We start from the raw sequence: 21,538 nt of genomic DNA on the forward strand, positions 1-21,538 counted from the left end.
AGGCTGTAAAGGAGAATACAACATGAAGAAGCTGGATGCTCCGAGGAGGACGTGCTACAAGTTCATTGCGGAAGCACTCTGGCAAAAGGTGAAAGCGGAGCTACTGGGACAGGCCCAGTTTAGCTATTTCCAGAGGGCGGAGCAAGGAAAGCCGGTTCCATGGGCTAGGCTGATGACGGACAGGATCCTGGAAGTGGCGAAGAAGCTGTTGAAGCCGACAGCCACATCCAGAATGGGGCAGGTATTTTATTTCTGCTGTTCGGACTAGACTCGGAACCGGTGGTACCGGGGTCGTATGTGGAGGTGGAGGAATCCACAGAAGATGATTCGGACAGAGCATCCAAGGAGGAGGAGTCAGCACGACCGGCTAGGGGGGAAAGCCAGACACCGGGGGGGCGGGTGACTCCAACAGTACCTTCGGTGGAAGTTCCGGTGGAAGTTCCACAGGGCAGCCAAAGGAGTAGGCCAGCGGTTTCAACAACATCGAGCCGCATGGCCAGTTTATTGAAAAGGAAGTTGGCACTCATGCCGAAAGGAGAGATGCTGAAGAAAACTCGCCAGGAAGCGGAGGCGCTGCAAGGGGAAAGCTCAGTACAACCCCAGGAGGAGAGTTCGGGGAGCAGAGAAGTTCCAGAGGAAACCCGTGTAGTCACAAGGGGGAGGGGTGAGTAGCAGGCATCTCCGCCGGTGGAGATATACGATCTGGCCACGGCACGACGGTTGGCGGAGCAGTTGTTCCGGTGTTTTCAAACGGGACAGCTGGAGGAGAATGAGTCGCGGTTGTGCGAAGAGAATCACAGGCTCCAAGAACGCAATGCACAACTGGAGGGGCAGTTGTTGCAATTGCAACAGGTGGATGCACGGCAGGAGAGGGAAGCAGTGGAAGCCAGGACGGCCATAGCCGCTCAGACTCAAGAGCACCTGTGCCTGAGGGAGCAGCTAACGGAGCAGGCTACAATGGCGACCGCGAGACTCCAACTGTTGGAAGCAGAGGTGATGGGGTACCGGCAACCATCCAGCTCTACACGCATGCTGGACGAGGCGGTGTTATTAGACTTATCAGAAGCCTTTGTCGCAGAGATGCAGGATATTTTTATGGAACACCAACGCAAGTTGCAGGTAGAGCTGGAGCGGGCATGCAAGCCTCTAAGCCAACTGTTGCCACTGCGGGACGATGATCCGGAGGAAGGCGGCGCAGGGACAGAATTCCTACCACTGGCGACGACGGTGGAAATGGCAGCATAACCTGAGGGTGGGAGGTCTACATCGGCGGAGAATTGCGGGAAGCAGACAGCAGAAGGATCGAGGGGCCCACTGGAAAGCTATTTACGGAGGATCGCAGAGTTGGAGGAAGCCCTGCAGAGAGCGAAGGCAAGAGGGAAGAGGCTCGAGACTGTATAGGTGCCCGCGGCGAAGCGACGGACCCAGGATGTCACAGCAGCCGCTTTTGTGGCAGCTTTTCCGGAGCCGGAGGGAGGAGAGTCCCTTGAAGCGAGGCAATTTTGGGAACTGAAGGAACACGTTGCAGTCGTGCAACAACAATGTGACGATGCCAGATCCCAACTTTTGGAACTTAAGCTCACACGAGAAGAAGAACACCTGAAGCATGAAGCTCAGGTTAAAAGCCTTATGATGGATTTGGTGAGGGCGCGGGCCAATACGGAAGAAGGATCGGCAAGTACCCAAGCCAAAGAATTGGGGCGGGTGATGAAACAAATGGACAATGCTGTAAAGAAAGCAAATCGCAGTATGCGGGTGGCTGATGTCGAGCTAGCTTTATCTGAGAAGACCCGACTGCATGAGGAGGAGTTATAATAGGTGCGACGAGCAAGTAATGTTGAGAGAGCTAACCTGTTGGTCGAGCTGCGGACAACATGTCAATATATTTTTCGGATGGCAGTAGTAGCTCAGCAGGTGGGGGCGGCGGCACCACCATTTTACAGACATATGCAAATCTTCGTGGATGCCAATGCTATCAACCCGCAGCGGCTACCTCTACTTCGACCGACACATGCAGCTCCAGCAGTACCGGCAGCGGCAGTACCAGCGGCAACGGATGACGACAGTGGGGACGTTGAAGATGAACCGTAGCGGAGAACCGGTGGGTTCGGGTATGGATTCAAAATCCGATCCATCGGAAGTGCCAAGTGGTAAGGGCTAGTATACATCTAGTATACATAAGGGGGGGAATAATAAGATATGTATATAATCGCAAGGAGATATGAAAAGGCGGAAGCCAAGGAGATATAAAAAGGCGAAAGCCTAATGGACGGGTAGTTGAGTCGCGAGGCATAGTAACCGTGGAGATATATACGTGTATGCAACATAGAAAGAAGGAGGAGGAAGGATGGTTGTTTCGCATTGTATGCAGATGTACTGTTCATTGATATGTAATACAGAGCATTCTATTTATGAGGCAGAACGTGTCTATTGAATCTACGTCTTGTTTTTATGTATATGTAGATATATGTTGAGAATTGTGCCTAGTGATATGCATCAAGCTTGCCCAAATAGACTCTTTAAACAATCTTATCACACGTGCTTAAAGGTCATGTGAGCTAACATGGTAAATTGTGCTAGTGATATGTATGTTGTCTCCTCAAACCAAGTGTTTTTCAAAATGAGACCTAGTTCATACAATGATAGCAAGGGTTGAAGTTGCCATTAGGTTTTTCATGATGATTATTTTATTCTTATCATAAACGATTTGTATGATGGCTTGCAAATTGACTATATAGTAGGTGGTTGGGACGTGAATGTCAAGTTCTCATCTTATTTTCAAAGGGCCCCACAATGACATGTGATTTATCGAATCTTTTGTTGAAGAGCAGCACATCTTATGTGTTCACTATAGCCACAACATTTCAATAAATTTTGCCATTGTAGCAAGCTTCCACAAGGTAGATCATGAAATTTAAGACAAATAATGAAGGTCTAAGTTTTACAAATTCCCTTGTGCATGCTAGTGATGATGGCCATCCATTGTAACATGGTGTGTATAGTGAACATGAGCTTGACAAGATTGATGTTGATTGATAACCATGGATTCAACTCAAATTGATGTTCATTTGTGTGGTGCACCAATGGCAAAGAGGATGGACCAATGGTTGATAGGACAAACAATTCTAGAGCAAAGATCTACAAGATAACAATTTTTACAGTGGCTCCTCACATTGTTATAAACTTGTTCACCACAATGCGAGGTGATAGGTTGTAATCTTTCAAATGCCTCCTTTTGCATTGTGCTAAATCAATCCACCACAACTTGAGGTGGAGGGTTGTGTGCAACTTTTAGTTGCTCTCTTTGCATTGTGGTGAATCCATTCACCACAATGCAAGGGGAAGCAATGCAAATCTTTCGAATGGGCTCACTCCCATTATAGTAAATTGTTTTTCCACCACAATGCTAGGACTTGAATTCAACGATTCATGTTTTGGTGAACTGACTCATCACAACACAAGGGGAAGGGTTATGAACTTTTTGGATCCCCCTATTTGCATTGTGATGAATCAATTCACCACAATGTGAGAGGGAGGGAAGCCCCTATTTGTGTTGTGGTGGATTGTTTCACCACAATGCCAAGGGGAGGGATTCAATCTTTTAGATGTCTCTATTTTTGTTAAGCTGGACCATTTACCACAACATGAGGGAGAGGGATGCCAATCTTTTGGATTCCCCTATTCGGATTGTGGTCATTGTATTTGTAGAGTGGAAGGGATGCTACTATTTTGGATTCCTCTTTTTGTGTTGCAGTGAATCAATTCACCACAATGTAATGGGAAGGGATGCCAAATTTTTTGATGCTCCTTTTCGCATTGTGGTTGATTAATTCTCCATAAAGTGAGGGGGAGGGATGCAATCTTTCAAATGACTCTATTCATGTTGTGCTAAATTGATTCACCAAAACGTGAGGGGGGAGAAATTCCAACCTTTTGGATGCCCCTACTTATGTTATGGTGTGTGTATTCATGTGGTGGTGAATCGGTGTACCATAGTGCAATGGTGAGGGATGCTAATTGTTTGGATGACCCTATTCGTGTTGTGGTGAATCAATTCACCACAACATGAGTGGGAGGGATTCAATCATTTGGATGACTATTCGTATTGTGATGAATCAATTCATCACAATGTGAGGGGTAGGCATGCAAACGTTCCAGATGCCCATGTTTGCATCATTGTGAATCAACTAATCACAGTGACGTGGAGGGTTACACATTTGTCAAATCCCTAATTGTGTTTTGGTAAATTTTTCATGGAAAGAAAGGGACCCTAATCTTCTGGATGGCCTTATTCACCTTGTGATGAATTGATTCACCACAACACAATGGGGAAGGATGCCAAGATTTTGGATGCCCCTACTTGCATTATGGTAAATCAATTCAACACAATGCAAGGGGAAGTGATGCAATTTTTTGGATGACTCTATTCATATTGTGCTGAATCAATTCACTACAATGCAAGGGGGATGCTAACGTTTTAGATGCCCCTCATCATATTTTTCTGAATTTATTCACCACAACACAAGGTGGAGGGTTGTGCATCTTTTAGATGCCCCTCTATGCATTGTGGTAAAGTGATTTGATACACCACAATGTGAGGAACTTAGATTTTGATGTAGCATAGTAGTATTCATTAATACAATTGCTCCTTGCACTGTCTTAAAACGACATATCCTTGTGATAGGGATTCACCACAATGCAATGGGGGAGGGATGCCAATCTTTTAGATAGTCCTATTCGTGTTGTGTTGAATGGATTCATCACAATGCAAAGGGGAGGGTTGTGCATCTTTGGGATTGCCCTCTTTGCATTGTGGTAAATCGATTGGGAACAATGCAAGGGGAAGGCATGCCAATCTTTCAAATGCCCCTATTTACATTGTGGTGAATCAATTCACCACAATGAGAGGGGGATCCAATCTTTTGGATGCCCCCATTCGTGTCATGTTAAAGTGATTCACAACAAAAGGGAAGGGGATGCATTTCTTTCGGATGTCCTTATTTGCAATGGGGTGAATTGCTTCATCACAACGCAAGGGGGAGGGTTGAGCCATCACACAACAACAAATGATCTCTCTTTTGGCAATGATGAATAGATGGCCCTAGTTACTATTGAAATCAACATGAAGTAGAGAAGGGAGAGAGAAGGGGTGGCTTGGGGGGTCTTATAAAAAAACTATCATGACATGCTATTGCTTCTAAAAATGAAAAATGTGTTAGTGTTTCAATGCTTGTTCAACACCATAGAGGCAACGTGATTTGACATTTTCTTTTGGTGCTGCTACGTTTTGGTGGTGCATGACTTGAGTTTCCTTCTCATGTCCATTCTTATCTACTCTCATGAAGTTGAAGCATCAAACTAAGGTGCTCATGCCCAAAGGAAGATGAGTGTGGCCTTGCCGGGAGTTTGGGCACTAGGAAAAGAGGTAGACAGTGTTTTATTTGGAGGTGACGTCCATGGCCTTAGAGATAGTTATGTAGAGGAAAAAATGGTGAGTCTATTACAATTGGTCTTGCTACGATCAGCCTTCTATGCGTGGGCATGACATTCTTAAAAATTTTCAGAGACCCATTAGGGGAGTATTATCTTGCAATATCAAGTTATTATACATTTTGTTTCATTACAATTGTGAAAGGAAAGTGTTTTTGCAATGATGCAAATATTGAATGACTATGATGCAATGAATGAATAGTGTACCCTCTAAGCGGTAACCTTGTGCCTTGATGGTATCACAAGGTGGTAATAACTTTGGGCCAATTGATGAATCAATCATGTCTTTCTTTTTCAATGAAGAGACCACTAAGACTATCTAGGGATGCTCCCTAAAGTGTATTCCTACTGTTTTGGGCCGTTGAGCCCTCTTCTTTCTAGAGGGTACAGTATACATCTTTGAACTAAGCCCTTACACAAAAAATTTCAAACAGCGATGCAAAAATCGTACAGAAAATTATTTTAAGATAAAGCTCAAAAGCTAGCTGGTCAGTGCATATGATCGTCAGCACAAACATTTACTTTATATACATCCTGAACGATAGATTAGCACACATGGACCATCTAAACAGTCGTTTTAGGGCACAACCTTCTGATTTTAAACCCTTCTGTAAACGTCTGCCAATAACTGCTAATGCATACTAGTGATACGAAATATCATTTTTTATATTATGCACAACCAAAATAATAATATTGCAGGCCGTGTGTCTAGTGCTTTTCTAAAGTGAAATCCTCGGTGGATCAGCTCTGATCTACCTGTGCATGGTTTTTTACATTATGCACAACCAAAAATATAATGTTGCAGAGGCAGTGTGTCTACTACATTTCTAAAGTGAATTCCTTGAGGATCAGCTCTGATCTACCTGTGACATGTTTGTAATAAAGGTGGCCACTTAGTGACCAATTTTTTTACGAAGTCTTTTTCTAACAGCCCCACCTTTGCTTTTGCTACAGTGTCTTCGGCCTCTACTACCTTTTGACCTGTGGGCCCTAAACCTTGTAATCCGTTGTCTTCTTATCTCTGGGTCTGCCCAGCCCCTGCCCCAAGATGTGGCTGAAGCAAAATTTGATTTCAATGCACTTGGATCATGTCCCCATCAGGATGGACACACAAAGGTGGTGAACTTTTCCTTCTTTCTTCACATATACAAAGAATCAGATGTTTAAAATCTGCCACCTTGCATTTTTCTAGGAATTCAAACCCCTGCGATGTAACCTCAGGATTTTTGAGATGAGGAACAGTTAAATTCCTTCCGTGTCTTTCAGTCTGCAAAAAAACAAAGTAAGGAATGATGAGACCCTGGATTACTCACCACCCTCAAAACACCAAGAGAATGCATTATCGTCAAAACTAGCACTGACGGCTCAGACGGGATGGAATCCCTAACCTTGACCATGCAACATGCACTGCTATTTTCTCTATTTACCAAGATTGGGTGTACACAATTCTCAAGAGGAACATAAATCACGGTATTCACTCCCTCAGATACAGAAATCGAGTCAACAAATGGGATCCTCTATTTTAAAGGCAAGTATATTATTGGCTTCTGATTCCATTTATGCTATTGGTGTTGCATGAGATACAATCCTCCCCCTGGCATGACACATGGGCCTAAGAAGATGTACGAAAAGGTCAAGCAAAGCTTCTAATTGAAGGGCTTGAAAGATGCATGGAAATATGGCTCAGATTTTCAAACAAGGTTCTTTTTGATCCAACAGGATTGTTATACAGAACAAGATTTCAATTATTGTAGAGAGGGATTTTGGCTGAGACAGACATTTGTCTGAGAAATAGTCTTCTCAGCCAGATTGACTTCATTTTCCCATTATTTCACATGCGTGCCCATGCCATTCAGGTAATCCATGTCAAAGGAAAACATGGAAAGTGGGTAACTGCAATGCTAGGCTATGGACCATTGTAGCCTCTATCGGATTTTCTACTGCAAAAAAGAGGAAAGAAGGTCCTGTAACTCCCGCTATGAAAATTCAGAGTACATGCTTCATCTAGTGCATATCACTCTTTCAGAAGAGAATATATATTTTGACTATATTAGGTTACCAATTCAAAACCAAAGACATTGCTTTACCAGATTATTGGCTTCTTTTAAAAATCCAGCATCTGCTAAAATTCGTCCAAATCCTCTCCACCAAAGTTGATTCTTTTGGCTGACCTCGGTAGACTAAAAGCAAAACAAAAAGACAAGTGAGAGCTCTCCAAAGGATTCCATACCGTAGTAAATTCTTTCCCACTAATTACTGTCCATATCCAAAGGAAAAGGCCATAATCCTCCTTGTCTGCCATACACTTATTTATCTTTTTCAACATGAGTAGGAAAAATAGTCTGCATGAATCATAATTTGTTCTTCAGTGAAAATTTCAACATGCCTATTTTAACCTACTTTCCAATAAAATCTTGTATCAGGAGCCTTGTCTCTCAGTGACAAAATAGTAAAGAAGTTAATATTTACATTGTATATTCCCCTTTAGCCTGTCCTTACAGAATTTAAGCTCCTAAGGTCACAAGCAGCATGCCACAAGAGAAAGCAAAATGGTTATAACAGCATGCAGCATGCAGAATTTAAGCTCCAAGGTCACAAACAGCATGCCACAAGAGAATGCAAGATGGTTTTACTTCTGTAATTTTATCAACCACATGCTGAAATGATTGTTCAAAATGATTTCTATTTGTCTGCCTCTTTCGTCGATTTGAGACAACCCCAATTGACATAGACAGGTTGGTAGCTCCCTGCTGCAAAATTGCACAAGTCAAACCAAACATCTTAACTGAAGTCATTGGTAACAGAAGCAAAGAGAAATTTTATAACTCCATCCTAAAGAGAGAGGAGCTGATCAAGTACTCTTTTAATTCACCTTGTATTCAGACAGTATTGTGAGCAATGTCTCTGCTTCTTTGGTCAAATTGTCCAGTGCAGGTGGCCCTGTCGTACATACATCACAGCTATACAGTAGACAATAGGTTATCTTCAAATGATGTGCATAAATCACAGCTATACAGTAGACAATAGGATATCTTTGAATGACGTACACTTTGATGCCCACTACAGAATCAAATCCAGAACTTAAAGCATAAAAGAAAAAGTTGCAGGAATACTTTAAATGATCTCGATAAAGGTATGCCTCAATCCTTGCTGTGACGAGTAACACAGTCACCAAGAAGGCATAGCAAGCAAAATGTACAATTCTCTGGGAGATTCCAGCATGAGGGGGTTCAATCTCTATCATTGTCACAGATTCTTCAAGATGCAGGGGCAGATTTAGAGTTGAGATTAGCGATACTTAGTAAAGAGCAATTTTTTGTTGGGGACCTGCAAGGTTGTCTACCTCTAGAAATGGGAAACAAGGTAAGCTGGTTATGGTAAGCAAATAGGCCCCTCGGTTGGATGACTTCTTCTCTAACACAAGCCTCATACCAAGTACTACTAAACTCTTAGGTCATATCTTGGATTGCTTCTTCATCACATACTTTCCAGTATTATCATGAGGAGCTTTAAGCTTTCCAACCAAATTTCTCTCTCACGAAAAGCACTGATCCAGTTCAGACAGTCGCCAAGGATTCATTGGAGCATCTACTGCAACCGATTATCATTAGCAGCATTAGTAGCTGCATTGGCCCACACTTGGCAATGAAGTGCTAGAATACTAGATGAATCCCCCGGGTTGTCAGCCCTCTAGCAGGGACCAGGGGGGAGGGGTGCTAGGGTAGGCATAAGATAGAGTGGGGCAGATTCCGTTTTGGAGAAGATTTTCCAGATGCTCCCTGCAAGTACTACAAGCCAATAAGGCAGATTTCAGGGACAGGTGGGGGCAGGGGTAATAGGACCAAAGTGCCACATTAGAATCAGCCATCGGCTGGCTGAAAAGCTCTATGGGCAGACAGGCAGACTCTTTTAGGGGCTTTTCAGAGCGCACACATACCTCCTCCCTCTTCTACTTACGAATGTACCTTACTCATCCAAGAGACAAGCCTGGTTTTGGCATGCAAAGACTGGAAGGACAAAAGCTCCATTCAGTCTCTACTTTGGAGAGAGAAGCTAGATCTGGCTGTACTTTTGGTGCAAGTTGCCTCCATCTGTGCTTTTAGAAGCAGAGATCTTTTTTTATTTCCAGTAACGTCTTGCACTTGTGTGAGTGTTGCTTTCAGTCGACAATTTGCAACTATGGGGGATGCTGGTGTTTGTACAGCCAAAATAGCAGTTATTTTAGTGCTTTTTATATGCAATATTGCAAGCTGTGTAACATTGATTTTCCTAGTTGGATACATGTATCATCCCAATAGGCAACCAGATTTTTCATGTATCTTGTATGCACTGGCCTTCACTGACGAAGCGTCACTCATGATTGTGCATGTCAATAATGTACAATTATTTTGGTTCTAATCTGATCATAGTCTTGGCCGGTTTAAAGAAAAAAGTTCTTAGCTGCTTTTAGTGATCAAGTTATAGGGACTCCTAGAACTACGGGCTGGGACACTGATAGTGGTAATCTTTTTTAGTTGAACCAGAAATCTGAGAGAAAGCCAAGTGGCTGACCAAATGAAGAAATTTGAATTGACTTGGTTCTAGATACGCTTTGACCCCACCTCACCTTCTCTGATTGCATCTTGCTTACCTCCATTACCTCACTGTGCATCTGTTCAAGCTCACTCCTCTCCCGCAATATCATATCTGCACAAACAATGCATAAAGGTTCCTTCCTATGACAAGGCATTATGAAGGTTAAATTTGGCCAGATATGTTGCCATTGCTAATCATGATTGCCCACTTAGGAAAGTACTAATAAGCACAATGCCATTGAACAGTTTCAGATATAACATCACTCTCGGTCAAGCAACAAATGTATGAAAACTTGAGGCTTTTAAAAATCATTTATACCTAAAATAGGAACTGTGTAGTAATGCTGCTGAGCTCCTGCTACCTCTCCCCGTTCACGCTACCTTGTGCACTTTCCTTCCTCTCTCGTTGATCTCGCTGCTGCCGAACCATTCTTTGCTCACACCAAGCCGGTCTTTTCAGGCCCTCGAGCAAGTTTCTTCCATTTCCAGCAAGCCTTGTGTCTCTTGAGTGGAAACGCTGTGCGCACACCTTCCAAGCAAGCCGAGCTAGTTTTATCTAAGTGAACTGTGCAATGGCAGCCTCAGGCTGAGCCTGTTCCTTGAGCTGAAGCTAGGCTGGGCAACCTTTAGCGCAAGGGCTGGTTGCTTGCAAGCAGCAAGGTCTTCCAGGTGCCAAATCTCTCTTCCCTTCATCACCTTTCCCCCACTGCTGCCCTTTCTTTACTACCACCTCTCCTCCGGGATAAGCCTCTGTTCCTCCACCCCTCTCTCCTTTTTACTTCAGCCCCTTCCTCTCTCTTGTATATACCGAGATGTAATTCAGCATCCTTAAGTCTTCCACTTTCATATGTGATGACATGACCATCCTAATGAAGTGCTTGGGTGATATAATGCCTTCCCATAACTCTGAGAAAACCTCCCTAAAGTTTACACGCGGAGGAGCAAAAGAGACTCTTCAAAGTGGAAGAGTAGATTTTCCACTAGGATAGGGGATGCCAGACTATGATCTCCTTGTTGATTTGAGGAATGTAAAAGACAAATTGTCCATCCCGCAGCTCTTAGTCTTGAATGCTAATGTGCGGCATCAATTTGCCAAGGCAATGAGCATATGCAGGCCAAGGAGGAAGAAGGCCATGGCAGGGGCAGCACAAATATGTACAGAGGTTACAGGATGTATTCCATTGGTCTCAGCAAAGCTTAATGGGAAGCACATAGAAAGGGTGTACATTGATGGCAGAGCAGCTTTGAATATTAACAGTGAGAAGCTTATGCAAAAGTTGGCCCTCAAGAATCCTTGGACTTCACCCTATAAGATCAAGATGGCAAATAGCACATCTGTTACACAGTGTATTGAAGGGTACATTAGATCTCTTTGGAGTTGTGACTGAGTCATCTTTCCACATAATACGAAACAAGGGAGATGCATACATACCCTATGATTTTGCATCAGCCCTGGTGCAAGTAGATGCTATTCAAAAATTGGAGATAGGCAGTGTGATTTTGCAGGATGACAAGATGAAGAGTGGCAGTCAAGAGCAGATGGCTCCTGAAAGTTAAATGCTATTCAAAATTGGGAGGCAGGCAGTTTGATCTTGCAGGATGACAATATGAAGAGTGGCAGTCAAGAGTGGATGGCTCTTGAAAGTTGTCCTTCTACTAATAATTATGATGCAAAAGATACTGACACATAACAGTGAGTTTGTTGACTGCGAATGTGGAGGTTCATGCAGTGTTCGGGAAAAGACGGGTTCGCTTCATCCTAAGGCCGGTTCATTTCAAGAAAAAACTTGTTCAATTATATGTGGGCAAGAAGTACTTACCTGTAAAAAATATAGGTGAAAAAGACTCGGACCGTTTAATTTGGATCATCCAAGGAGAATATCCTTCTCAATATTAAAATAGAAGGAGAATCTCCTTTTAGAATGATATAGAAAAGGATTTTAAATAATAAATATAACATATATATATATATAATATTTTAAATTAAATCTTAAAAGTTAAGTCTTTTTAAAGCTTTAAAGTTTAGCTTTAAAGGATGCATTGCAATTTGCCAAATGGCAGATGGACTCTGGAGTGACGATCTAGCCTTGAAGTTTGAATATTTTAGATTTAATTATAGCTTTAATTATAATTAATTCTTACTGCACTCGACTGGCAGTAACCAACTAACCACTATCAGTCTTCAGATGGGAGAGAGAGAGAGAGAGCTCTTGTAGACTTGTGATGATAAATCGTGAGTCTGCATGCAGTTTGTGAGTGTTGCATTCAAGCTTGAGCCTTGCCTTCCTGCTTATTCTTGAGTCGTGATTGTGCCTGGGCCTGTGGGAGCTTGGAGGGATTCAGGAGAGAGAGAGAGAGAGAGAGCGCTTAAGGCTCAGGCTTCAGTCACTCAAGCCTCAGAGCCTTAGCCTTTAGGCCCTTAAGCGTTGTGGCCCGTGGGCTTGGCGTTGTGGCAGCTCTGTGGGTGTGGCGCTGTGGGCGTGGAGGCTTCTAAGTGTGCGCCATCATCTGACATCCATGGCGTGAGCCTTGAGGCTTCTAACTTCTAGAATCTAAGCGTGGGCACTTGGCCGTGGCACTGTGGGGCCTGCCTGTGGGGGTGTGAGCCCTGAGGCTTCGATAGTCTGCGTGGGGGCGTGAGAGAGAGAGAGAGAGAGAAAGGACGTTTGCGTGGGGGCGTGAGACAGTGCTACAACTGCCAGCAGGATTCAACAGAGAGGCGTCTGGAGTCTGGACTCTGCCGTGGCCCATTAGGGCTCTGAGAGAGAGAGAGAGAGAGAGAGAGAGAGGGCATCCAGCGTCCGCCGTGACCCGTCAGCCTTCAAAGTTCAGGCTTCAATGGTCAAGTTTCTACCCTGGGACCTGGGCGTGGGGGCGTGAGGCAGCACTAGCAGGCTTCAAACTTTCAAAGTTCAAAACTTCAATGTTCAGTGTTCAGCAGACTCGCAGAGAGAAAGAAGACACATTGGCAGACTCGCAGAGAGAAAGAACTGTCGCAAGAAGATTTGGGCCCTGAAGATTGGCCGCGGCCCGCAAGCCCTGAAGATTGAGCAGAGTCCAGACTCCTACACACACACACACACACACACACACACACACACACACACACACACATAGAGATTGTTGGCTTGGGCCTTGTACTCAGTACTGTGTAGGGCCAGGCTGTTTCCTTTGACGGGGAGAGAGAGAGATTTGGGCCTCCAAAGTTCCATGCTTCAAGACTCAAGTTCCTTGCTCAAGAGTCAACTTTCAAGTTGTCAACATTCTCCCTAAAATCACGATTGGCAAGTGGCAAAACAGCCTACAGGTAAGCACCATCTCGATTCTTTATAAGTTTATTGTTCAATTTTCATTTTGCTTTAAGTTTTAAAGTTTAAAGTTTAGTCTTTTAAGTTCTACTATTACCAATGTAATTTCTAATTAAGTATTGATATCACTCAATAAAGCAATAGCATGCATGCGATCTCTTTTCTTTTAAGAGTGGTTGGTGAAATGAAAGATTAGTAACAAATTCTTTTTGTTATATGTTTATTGATAAATTTGTGAAGGTTGAAGATAAAAAGAGACTAAAGATCTGAGGAGCTTGGTTTTCAAAGGAACAAAGGCATTATAAAAGGTAGCAAATTTCAAGTATTATTAGCAAAGAAGGTAAGATCGAAACAACTCTTTTTATTTTCAAGAAATGGCACCTAAATCAAGAGAAAAAAGACAAGGAAATCTTCTTTCATGGGTCGGGATTGAACATATAACTAAGCATCCTTCTAAAAAGGTAAAAGAAAACACTAATAATATTGTGGAGTCATCTTCAATTAATGTATTGCCTTTGAATGAATCACTTGATAATATTTCACTTGAAGATAAGGCTGAACTTGAAAGAAAAAAAGAAGGACGTTTACTCTTTCAAGAGAATTGGCTTGACCAATTCAAATGGCTTGTTTATGATAGAGACGAAGTAAAAATGTATTGTAAGTATTGTTTAAAATATCCTCATCCACATAGTGCATATTCAAAAGGGGGATCAATAAATTTTAAAATTAGTAACTTAAAATCCCATGTTCACACCACTTGTCATAAGTTTGCTATGGAAGCCATTTTGCTTGAAGGAAAAGATTGTATTGAAAAGAGTGTTAAAAAAATAAGGGAAGTCAAAGATGAGGCATTACTTTCATTATTTAGAATTGCATATTTAGTTGCTAAACAAAATTTTCCATTTTCAGTTTTTCCTGAGATGATAAATTTGTTGCAAGGTTGTCATGCACCATATACAACTGGTCTCTATAATGATGATAAGGCATGTGCTGAAATGATCTATTGCATGGCATCACATCTTATGAAAACCACAATAATGAAGGTTTCTGCTAGTCCATGGTTTGGTGTTTTAATTAATGAGTCCAATGATATCTCTTCACATGGACATATGGTTATTTATTTATCATATCTTGAGAGAGATTGCATTCCCAAGACAAGTTTCTATGGCATTATACGTGCGCATGATGGTACTGCAAAATCTTTGTTTGAAGCTATTATTAGTGAGCTAAAGAAATGTAAGCTAGACTTGTCTAGATTTGTTGCTTTTGGCTCCGATGGATGTTCCACAATGGTAGGAAAGGATAATGGTGTTCAGGCCTTATTGAAAAAACATGTTAATCCATTTCTAACTTCAATTCATTGTGTTGCACATCGTAGTGCCCTTGCAATATCAAGTGTAGCAAAAGAGATGCCTTATTGTAAAAAGCTAGAAAAGCTTATTAATGCCATAGCTTCTTATTTCAATGTTAGCACAAAGAGATTAGAAGGCTTGCAAGCTATGCAACAAGATTTGGCATGTCCCATTCTTCGACTTGAGCATACTTTTGATGTGAGATGGTTAAGTAGATATAGAGCCATTAGTAGAGTATGCAAGTCTTTAGATGCCATACTTGAGATCACAAAAAAAGAGGCATTGCATATTTATGAAGAATTGACTGAATTTGAGTGTGTTTATTGCTTACACTTCTTAGCTGACATTTTAAGAGGTTTAACAACATTAAGCCAAATGTTTCAAAAGGACTTTGTAGATGTCACAACTATAGATAGTCTTGTGAAGAATGAAATTATATCCATAACACAATATTACATTGATTGTCCTCCTCCTGATATGAATGCATTAAGTGTCGGTATATATGGATATGATATCCTTCCAGACTATGGGCCTGAAAAAGGATATTTATATACATTAAGAGGTGCTTTGCATGGGAATAAGTTTTATGAGCATGATTTAAAACGTAATTAATGGAGAAGACTTTAATAGGGCCTTAGAATTTCAAGTTGCTTTTGCCAAGTCAGTGGTAAGTAACTTGAATTCTCGATTTGAAGATAATTCCGTGCTTAATTGTTTAAAAATACTTGTGCCTACACAACATCCAATACAAGAGAAGGCCTTAAAAACCTATGGAATCCAAGAAATAGATAAAGTAACTTCATTTTATGGTTTTTCCAAAAAGTTGAATATAGAGGAATTCCCTGCAATGATAGAAGTTGATGAGTTTAAGAAAGAATTTAGAAATTTTAAGCATCAAGCTTCTAGAGATTGGGTAAGATTCACATTACCAGAGGTAACTTCAGCACTTGCTTGCAACAATATGTGGAGGGATGCTTATCGTAATGTTCTTACTCTTTGTCAAGTAGCTCTTGTCCAATGTTCGAGCATTGCTATTTGTGAGAGAGGTTTTAGTGCTCGAACTGTGATAAAGAGTAAGCTACGTAATCGTTTGGAGATTAAGAGTTTAGATGCATTAATGAAAATCTTTATTGAAGGGCCTTCTAAATTCACTAATATGGAGTTCATTGAGAGTATGGACTTATGGGCTGAAAAAACACATCGACATTTATACACAGCACAAGGAATTTGCTCATTGATTTTGCAATAACTTTGCATATTCAAAGGGGCAATTGATTTTTTATGGCCTATGATGATATTGAAGTCACTGTGCATTATTTGCGCTTTTGTTATCTTAAATTTTTTAAAAATAGATAAAGTACTTGTGCCTACACAACATCCAATACAAGAGAAGGCCTTAAAAACCTATGGAATCCAAGAAATAGATAAAGTAACTTCATTTTATGGTTTTCCCAAAAAGTTGAATATAGAGGAATTCCCTGCAATGATAGAAGTTGATGAGTTTAAGAAAGAATTTAGAAATTTTAAGCATCAAGCTTCTAGAGATTGGGTAAGATTCACATTACCAGAGGTAACTTCAGCACTTGCTTGCAACAATATGTGGAGGGATGCTTATCGTAATGTTCTTACTCTTTGTCAAGTAGCTCTTGTCCAATGTTCGAGCATTGCTATTTGTGAGAGAGGTTTTAGTGCTCGAACTGTGATAAAGAGTAAGCTACGTAATCGTTTGGAGATTAAGAGTTTAGATGCATTAATGAAAATCTTTATTGAAGGGCCTTCTAAATTCACTAATATGGAGTTCATTGAGAGTATGGACTTATGGGCTGAAAAAACACATCGACATTTATACACAGCACAAGGAATTTGCTCATTGATTTTGCAATAACTTTGCATATTCAAAGGGGCAATTGATTTTTTATGGCCTATGATGATATTGAAGTCACTGTGCATTATTTGCGCTTTTGTTATCTTAAATTTTTTACCTTTTTTCATTGACACAATTTCTTCTTTTTTCCTATATGTTTATTATATTTTTATAATGTAAAATTTGCTTTTTTTCTTTATGTTTAGTTCTTTATCTATGTTAAACTTATTTTTTCTATGTTCTCTTTCATGTTAGTTTTGTTTTCTCTTTTTGGTATCATGGTTGCTTCTTTCAATAAAATATGCTTGTTTTTTAAATCTTTTTTTTAAATTTTGCTTGTATTTCATTATATTCTCTTTCATGTTTTTTTTTCTTTTTTAATAAAAAAATTAACTTATTTTCTTTTGGGTTTTTGTTTTATACTTTCTTTTATTTTTGTGCTTATGATGTATATACTTCTCTGAGGCCATAGCGTCTAGACCCATTAAGAGACATAAAAACCACCTCTATACATTTATTTTTTACTATTAAAAATGTAGATAAAAAATGTAAATTAAGTTTCTTAATGATAATAAAGGTTTTCATTTCTAAGGCATAAGAGAAGTAATTTAAAAAATTCCAAGAAAAACTTTGAAATAAAGATCCTTTCAAATAATAATAAAAAGGTGATTATCTTTTCATTATATATTTAAAAGGGAATTAGACCGGTTCAATTTGTAGGATAAAAGGATTTGGACCGGTTCAAGTTGAAAGTTTCATGAGAGCTCGCGAGCTCCTGACCGGCAGCCTGTTGTAATACAGCAGATGTACACCTACAAGAAGAGCTAGCATGCATTGTGTGTGACAGTAAAGATTTTTAGGAACTGTGCAGGAAATCACAGGTGGAAAAAGAGGCATGTTGAAGGGAAGAGCAGGTTGAGAATAGCCGCTTTATGGGCTGGTTGGTAAAGCACCTCAAGGGAGAAGTTAGTGGTGAGTACGAAGAGTATTTATAAAGTCTAAAACAACCCTAGCAAGAGGTGCTACAGCAGCCTGTATTGAAGGAATGGGGGGTGATCTCAATACTTCTCTTAATGTTAAGCAGGAAGAGAGCCTGATAGAACCAAAAATTACTATGAAACACTATGTGATGAAAATCTTTGCATTATGACTATTTAGCAATGTTTAGTTGTTTGCAATGTTCCGGGTTCCGGAGATATTTTAATATGACACTATTGGGAACATCAAGGAATCGCCTCTTTATTATGCACCTAGAGTGCTAGTACTGTAGTAGTGTGTGTGGGCTGCCATGTGGCACTTTGGAGTATCCCATAATGTTGGGTGACATTGTATCACTTGTACTTCACTTCTATATAAGTGAGGTCCCTATCATGAATAAATCATCCAACAATCTCTCAAGTCTTTTCACGAGTACAAGTCTCTCAATCTTGTAACCTAACTGAACTTGAATCTATGCTGAGTAATTAGCTCCTTCATCATGTTTGTCTTTGTGTTCTTCCTCCATAGCTTTGCCTAGGTTTAGTTGCTTTGCTTTCTAGTTTAGCAGTAGCTCTATTGTTCCTTCATGTGGTATTAGAGCTAGTTAGCCGCCCCCCCTAGTTCCATTTCTTGCTAGCTCGACATGCTACCCTTGTCTTCCTCCTCCTTGCCTCGGCATTTTGCTCCTGTGATAGTCACCACATTTCTCCCTTGCTACTGCTCTGATTCTCTCTCCATTACCCTCACATTTACCCACATTTTGGTTGCCAAAATCTGCTCCAAACTGGCTGCCATTCTGCCCGCCATCTTCTCCTGCTGCTTCCCGTCACTTCTGCCTGCATTTCTGCACATTATCCTTGCCATGTTCAGCCTCCCAAATCTGCACTAATTCTTGGTATAAATCTGCGTCAACTTCTGCCCCAAAACTGTGCCCACTTTTGCTGGAATCTGCCTGTCATTTCTCCTAAATCTGCCTGCCATTTGCTGCATCAACTGCCCCCACTTCCTACTGGAAATAAGTGCTTTGTAGGAAGAGGAAAGGAAGAGGGAGAAGAGGAAGGATAACCATGTAGTGGAAGAACAAGCTTTGGCAACCAAGTTCAAGAAGATTTCCTTCAAAGCAGCCTATAGACACTGTGGCAAAAACAATCATGATGAAAAAGATTGTTTTCGCCTCAAGCCACGTGGTATTTGTGGCAAGAATGGCCACTCTGAAAATAATTGTGGCTTTCTAGTTTAGCAATAGCTCTATTGCTCCTTCAAACACAACACGTGTATTTCATCCCCATTGTTGAGTCTTGAGGAGGATGACAGATCATGTGGGTTACAAGATGTGATTGTTCTCGTGCCAATCAGGCAGGTGGTTGCCAAGATATGTAATTAATCGTACTTGTGCGGGCATGTGTATACATTTTGTGGGGGGGGGGGGGGGGGGGGAGGGACAGCTTTGGGTGCGCAATAGAATACACAGCTTTTGGGAGTTGGTCTTCTTCCTCCTCCACCCTTGCTTGCATCCTAGGCACAAAGGACGTGCAGCACGTTGGATAAATAATTCACTCACAATGGCAAGAAGAGAACAAGCAAAGTGTACCAAATGCAAAACAGCTGAACTGACTCACTTGAACTCAAGTAACACATGGGTGAGTTCCTAGTCATTAAAAACCTTGACATGGTTCATACTAGTCAAAACTACCTATGTGGCTGTGCATAGTGTGGCCCGATAAGAAGCTTGGACCATCGAGAAAGAAGATAGAGTCAAAATCATTACAATTGGCTGTCCCAATGTGGTGCTCCACATAAGACACTTTGTACTCCACATAAGACACAATAACAGAATCGTACCAGATGGACCATTTCTACTACATCACTTCTGGAATACTGATGCACCCACTCAACTTTTGGAACCATAATGGTGAAGTGTCCTATGAGAAAGGGCTAATCGAGCAAAGGTCTTCATCATTACAAGTGAAGTGGGCTGCTGTCCTAGACTAAACGTATAACTTTCTAAAGAATTTAAAAAACCTAAGCTTTATAATATACACCTAGATGAATTTGGAAAAATGCCCAGACTCAGCACATGGAAAAGTGCAGTTTATAACTTTGTGGCAGTCATCCACTAGATTGTAAACCCATCAACATCATTATGCATAGTAGGGACCAGCTACTATGACAACCCCACTAGCATCATCCACACCCAGCAGTGAGTGTAGAACTTTGTATGAATGTATGCTCGAACACATGAGCATACATTCTCTGTGTACTGAGTTTCTGTCGGAGCTCCAGAGGTGCAGAGCAAAGTCAGACATAATGAAGGCTAGCACTTAGGGAGAAGGCTAACCAAACCATAGTCCAGCAACTCTTCATCCAAGCTTTATAATGCCTAGACCTAGTTCACAAAACCAATTCCCTGTTGTTTCGAACTGTTTCTTCCTACTAAAAATGTCCAGCTACTACTCTTTGCTATCATATTGGCACATGAATAGGAGGTGGCTTGATTTACAAGGACTTTTGAAAAATATATCTCAACACTTTCTCATAAGTAGGAACCCTAGGGAGCACTTACAACAGACTTCTCCAAAAGTTTGGGCATGCACAATGCTGAAAAGAGGCCCTTTGGGAGCTTTGTCAGTAATAATTACAATTACTGCTTTATCCAAGTTGATCACATTACGCGTCATTCTACTATTCCAATTTACTCAAAGAAGACTCATTGTTCATTTGACACATGGGTAGCATAACAATGGCATGAAAGAGTCCAGATGTCAAGCCTTGGATGTCCCAGTGCTTAACAGTAGAATGTTGGATTTCTCACGAATGGATCCAGCATCCTGGATGCATCCCAACCATCTCATTGGGCACAACATTTGTTTTATAAAAAGAAGATTGTAATATTAGCTGCTATCTCTATTAGGGGAAAATCCCGTGCTGGAAAGGATTTTGATTTTAGTAAGTATGAAAGTAATTAAGGATATTACAGTTAGAGATTCCCTTTAAAAGTACCTTACCTGCTTATGCTTTGTATTTGGAAGCTCCCCAATTCCTTGTGTTCCACGCTATGATTGAGCAGTCCCTACTCTAATGCTCCTAGTTCCATCACTGCTACTTATGGCCTCTCCTCTCCTGCTGCCATTTCTCACCTCCCACTCACTTTCCGACTTCTCTTGTCTATTGCCCTCGGTTTCCTTCCAATTCATTACATAGAACATCCCAAATCCATTTCAGATAAGTACAATACCCGTAGTAGCTGTATCATTTTTGTCCTATGTCACAAACACTAGCAAAAATTAGGGTGGTGTCTTGGTACCGCTCTTTGTCTCAACTCTCAAGTAACATCGCTGCAAATAGGATTCATCTTATGGCATGGCATCAACATGTTCCTCAACACCCAATCAACAAAAGAAGTGGTCAATGCTGGATGGGCAAATTAGACCTCACATCTTACAACAAGAATCTGAAATGTCCTCGCCAAAGTAATTGAGTAGAATGCCAGCTCTGCACTTGCTGGTGGAAAGCCCATATCTGCATTAAAAAGGAAACATCACTTGACGAGTTCTAAAAAGTTGGTCCCAGGATAGCTCTTCTATGTCTTTGTCATCTAGGTGTTAAAGAATTAACAAAAGTAGTACCTGTAACAATGCTCCAGCATAGAAAGGGCATGCTGTGTTTGCTCTGGATTTCGGCGACTTGGCAATAGAGATGGAAGTGTCGTCATATCACAGTACAGAGCTAAGCAGCCAGATATTCATGCCATTAAATAGGTAAGTACATCAAGTAGATGAAGCGGAAACAGTTTCTCAGTGCCTCAATACATATTAATGGTTTACAAGAACAGCCATGTTTTCAGACTGTCCACAAGGAATAATGCAAGTGAAAACTTACTGCACATGGACAGAAGCCCATCCCTCCCAGCTCTGCCAGCCTCTTGATAGTATGCCTCTAAGCTCTGTGTAGAACGCAATGCAATATCTCATT

At 41.3% G+C, this 21,538-nt stretch overlaps 2 protein-coding genes across 4 annotated transcripts; one reads left to right on the forward strand and one right to left on the reverse strand.

Annotated features, from left to right (window-relative positions):
• Positions 1-6,143: 6,143 nt before the first annotated feature.
• On the reverse strand, positions 6,144-11,849 carry LOC148034573 (ATP-dependent DNA helicase Q-like SIM). 3 transcript variants are annotated; one of them, XM_087679526.1, is made up of 5 exons: positions 10,384-11,849; positions 8,363-10,176; positions 8,124-8,237; positions 7,578-7,670; positions 6,144-6,757 (listed from the first exon to the last, which is right to left on the reverse strand). In XM_087679526.1, the coding sequence occupies exons 2-5, from the start codon at positions 8,732-8,734 to the stop codon at positions 6,563-6,565; spliced, it is 774 nt and encodes a 257-aa protein (XP_087535652.1). In that variant the 5' UTR covers positions 8,735-10,176; positions 10,384-11,849; the 3' UTR covers positions 6,144-6,562. The 3 variants fall into 3 exon arrangements, with proteins under 3 accessions (XP_087535652.1, XP_087535651.1, XP_087535653.1); XM_087679525.1 differs by having other exon boundaries at positions 8,124-8,240; XM_087679527.1 differs by lacking the exon at positions 8,124-8,237 and having other exon boundaries at positions 10,384-11,847.
• Positions 11,850-13,219: 1,370 nt separating this feature from the next.
• LOC148034574 (uncharacterized) lies at positions 13,220-16,641 on the forward strand. The gene is made up of 2 exons (XM_087679524.1): positions 13,220-13,371; positions 13,613-16,641. The coding sequence occupies exon 2, from the start codon at positions 13,747-13,749 to the stop codon at positions 15,334-15,336; it is 1,590 nt and encodes a 529-aa protein (XP_087535650.1). The 5' UTR covers positions 13,220-13,371; positions 13,613-13,746; the 3' UTR covers positions 15,337-16,641.
• Positions 16,642-21,538: the final 4,897 nt, after the last annotated feature.

This window comes from Lygodium microphyllum, chromosome 6, assembly GCF_053477565.2.
Source record: "Lygodium microphyllum isolate KBCC chromosome 6, Lygodium_microphyllum_v1.1.10, whole genome shotgun sequence".
Lineage (NCBI taxonomy): Eukaryota > Viridiplantae > Streptophyta > Polypodiopsida > Schizaeales > Lygodiaceae > Lygodium > Lygodium microphyllum.

Bases quoted from the DNA above. Each gene is read 5' to 3' on its own strand.
- LOC148034574 (XM_087679524.1), top strand. From the start codon at position 13,747: ATGGCACCTAAATCAAGAGAAAAAAGACAAGGAAATCTTCTTTCATGG.
- LOC148034573 (XM_087679525.1), bottom strand. From the start codon at position 8,734: ATGATAGAGATTGAACCCCCTCATGCTGGAATCTCCCAGAGAATTGTA. The intron at 8,241-8,362 runs GTGAATTAAAAG...GCAATTTTGCAG, and splicing joins CAATACTGTCTGAATACAAG to CAGGGAGCTACCAACCTGTC. The intron at 6,758-7,577 runs GTAAAGCAATGT...GTTTTTTTGCAG, and splicing joins TAAAAGAAGCCAATAATCTG to ACTGAAAGACACGGAAGGAA.